Here is a 3,535-nt window from a genome sequence, read left to right on the forward strand (position 1 = left end):
ACTCAAATATTACTTATATAATCATTTGGAATTCTTTTATTTAAGTATATATAAAAGAATTGCATGTATGGTTCCATTGCATGGCAACTCCTAATAAATAAGATTTTGCCAAATTCAGACCCAAAACGGCAGTGAGTATTGTTGGTGTTTTAAGATTAGAATATAAAATTTGGGAAACCCAGTGCTACAGTTCCCAAGTAGAGGTGTAGAGACTATTTGGTATGTTTATCATGCACTAAAACATAAACTCTTTTTTTTTTCTTTTCTTTATAAACACTCTTTGCTTATAGAGATAAATTTAATAATGGCTTATAATAATAGAAAATAATTATAATATGATAAGATGATATGACTAGGATATATAATGTTTAGGAAGCTACTAGTAATTATTTCTAAAAATTTGATGAATGAATTATTTTAAAATTTTTATTTGAATTATTCAAAAGTTTTTATTTAAGTCATTAATTTTTTTTTAATTTCTGACTGTAAGCTCCTAGTGACGATTCGACAATCAATATAGTAGATCAGTACCTATTAATGAATAGAAGAATATACCTTAGATCCAAGACGATCAGACTATAAAAAAAATTGAACTATAGAAGAGAAGGAGAAAGAAAGTTTTTGATTTATGCAAGTAATGCGAACATATAAAGTCGCATAACATTGATTTTAATAGTCGAGTAACTTAAATGAAAACTTTCAAATAATTAAGTAACTAAAATGAAAACTTATCCATATTTCAATAATTAATGATAGAATTTACCCTTTCATATATTATATAATAAAAATGATTAACAAATAAAAAATCTCTATAAATATAAAATGATAAAATATGAATAGACATAATTACTAGGTATAAGCTTTGTGTATCCCTCTTTTTTTGAGTGTCTGTTTCATCATATTCCGTATCTTGGAAAGCAAAGGAAAGAGTTCCATTTTCAAGTATTGGGATTGGAGGAATCCTTTTAAATTCCTCTCCCACATTCACTTTATAGCTAAAAATTAAAAAGTTTGAGGGAGACAGAGTAGTGTAAAGAAACAAAAAAAGAGGCCACCGAAAAGCAGTAACACCTTATCATCATAGCAGTGAAATTGAAACACCCAACCCACACGGATTTGCAAATTAGCATTACACTATTGCATTCCTACCACTCATTCACCCACACGCTCATACCTAATAATGAAACCAAATGTTTCTGCATGTATTCTAGTATTTAATTCATATCAATTTTTCATTCCATTCTTAAACATTTTTTACTATTATTATCATAAAAAATAATAAAATAAAAATATTTTAAAGTAGAGAAGAATTCATTTATATAGTGTCAAAATTAAAGTAATTTATATTATTAATATTTTAATGATTTAATTATTATATTTTATATTTTATTTATGTAAACATGAACGCCAAATTTGATGTAAATTTAAATTTTTTAACTATTTATTTTATGTAAAATTTAACCGCTTAAATATATTAATATATAGAGTATATTAGATTAATATGATAAAGATATCAAATTGATTTAAAAATTTACATGTTTAACAAATATAATTATATTGATAAATTCAACTATTAGATTATTAAAAAATTAATTTTATAAATAATTATGAAAGTAGGTATAACTATTTTGATTTTTACGGCATAATTAAATCGAATCTCTTCTCTTATTTCAACACTTTTCTTTTCTTTTCTTTTTTCTTTTTGGTTTTTAAAATATGGGAAATCACAAGTCAACCTCACCTCATCATTTGGTCTCCGTTCTTCAAAGCACCACCTCACATCCCACTTTCATTCTTTTTCTTTTCCTTTAAAGTTTGCTTTTTCCCTCCTCAATCTGCTATATAATTCACTACTCTCCATCGTTCACACCTTCACCATGGGAAACATGAAGATGCACCAGCTGGCTTGTGGATTTTGGGAGCAACAACCATTGCTCTCTCTTGGCTGTAAGCGTTTACGCCCTCTTGCCCCAAAGCTACACTCCAGCTCTACTTATACTACCGTCTCCTCTTTCGACCTTAAGAGCTTCATTAGGCCCGATAGCGGCCCTCGGAAACTCGGCAATGGCCCCTCTGAAGACAACAACCGACATTCTCCTCCGGTACACTCCACCACCCCCATTCCCTCTATTACTTTCCTAGACTTGCATACAATTATTTAAATCATTTCATGTACCCTAGTAGTTTGGTTTCAGTCGGAAGATCTACAGCATAATCATAAGGTTTAAGGCTTTAAACTATGTTTCATCACTATTAGTGATGGAAACTCATTTAATGAAGTAAATATGATTAATAGTGTTTGAAGAAGTCTTACGTGAAAGTTGACGACATGTAGGTGGAAACACACCCAGGAGGTACGCGGTGGAATCCAACGCAAGAGCAGATAGGGATTTTGGAGATGTTGTATCGGGGTGGGATGCGAACTCCAAACGCACAACAAATAGAACAAATCACTGAGCAGCTAGGGAAGTACGGCAAGATCGAAGGCAAAAACGTGTTCTACTGGTTCCAAAACCACAAAGCACGGGAGAGACAAAAGCAGAAGCGAAGCAGCCTTGGACTCACCCATTGTCCCAGAAGCTCTGCTCCCATTACTCCAATAACTTTGGATACTAGGGTACGTAAAAGTTAAAGCTAAAACCTCCCTCCCTTTGATTTAATTATATTAGCTTTATGAAGCTTATCAAATTATCGTGCATGTATAATAGGTGGAAACAATGGAAAGAGAGGAGGATAGTCCATGTAAGAGGAAGTGCAGAAGCTGGTCATTTGAGGAAGAAGATAGCAGATCGTCAAGTAAAGAAGATGAAAACAGAACTCTGGAGCTCTTCCCATTGCACCCGGAAAGCAGATGAATGACGATGATGGTGATGATTGTGTAGCTTTTTTTTTCTATCCCTATCTTCTTTTGTTGCAGGGAGGAAGAAAGATACAAAGTTGTCTCCATGTACTCTAATGCCTTATTTATTCCTGACTTGAGAACCAAATCTATTACTCTCTTTATTATTTCTCTGATCATCAGCTGGTGAAATGAGTTGTTTTGGGTGAGTGATCCATACTTGCTGATTATGGGATGAACATAATAAACTTGTTGAAATGGATAGGTTTTAGCTTGAAAGCAGTGTTGTGATCCTTGGACAATGAAGTCACGCTCCTACTTCTTCCCTTGCCATTGACTATTGCCTAGGCTCCTTTGAATCTGGATCGGATATTAATTTTTTTTGCCAAATTGAAAAAGATCCCTCGATGACAGCCACCAACAAAAGTAGGTGGGTCGAGGTGTTCTTCAAAATAATTAAAGTTAAATGAATGATCTATCTTTGTTATGATTCTCATTCTATTGCTTAGAAGACTTGTATAAAGTTGCAATTATATCTATTTGCTTCTCGTTGTGACTAGTGAGTTATTAATTGACGTAGCAAGGTTAAAGAAAAAAAGGAAAAAAGAATCTTGAAGTCGAAATGGTTGGTTCGGTAAACAGAAAAATCCGTTTTCTATCCATTCAATATAAAAGTTTAATTTTAATTATATCAAT

General features: G+C 32.2%; 1 protein-coding gene across 1 annotated transcript; it reads left to right on the forward strand.

The window, feature by feature from the left end:
• The first annotated feature begins 1,845 nt into the window (after positions 1-1,845).
• LOC107921414 (WUSCHEL-related homeobox 4) lies at positions 1,846-3,145 on the forward strand. Its single transcript, XM_016851269.2, has 3 exons — positions 1,846-2,102; positions 2,336-2,617; positions 2,709-3,145. Exons 1-3 carry the CDS (start codon positions 1,878-1,880, stop codon positions 2,853-2,855), a joined length of 654 nt encoding a protein of 217 aa, XP_016706758.1. The 5' UTR covers positions 1,846-1,877; the 3' UTR covers positions 2,856-3,145.
• Positions 3,146-3,535: the final 390 nt, after the last annotated feature.

This window comes from Gossypium hirsutum, chromosome D01, assembly GCF_007990345.1.
Source record: "Gossypium hirsutum isolate 1008001.06 chromosome D01, Gossypium_hirsutum_v2.1, whole genome shotgun sequence".
Taxonomy (NCBI): Eukaryota; Viridiplantae; Streptophyta; class Magnoliopsida; order Malvales; family Malvaceae; genus Gossypium; species Gossypium hirsutum.

What these genes read in the sequence shown, in the direction of transcription:
- LOC107921414 (XM_016851269.2), top strand. Translation starts at nt 1,878, where the DNA reads ATGGGAAACATGAAGATGCACCAGCTGGCTTGTGGATTTTGGGAGCAA. An exon ending in ACAACCGACATTCTCCTCCG is followed by an intron (nt 2,103 to 2,335) that starts GTACACTCCACC and finishes GACGACATGTAG; the next exon opens with GTGGAAACACACCCAGGAGG. An exon ending in CAATAACTTTGGATACTAGG is followed by an intron (nt 2,618 to 2,708) that starts GTACGTAAAAGT and finishes CATGTATAATAG; the next exon opens with GTGGAAACAATGGAAAGAGA.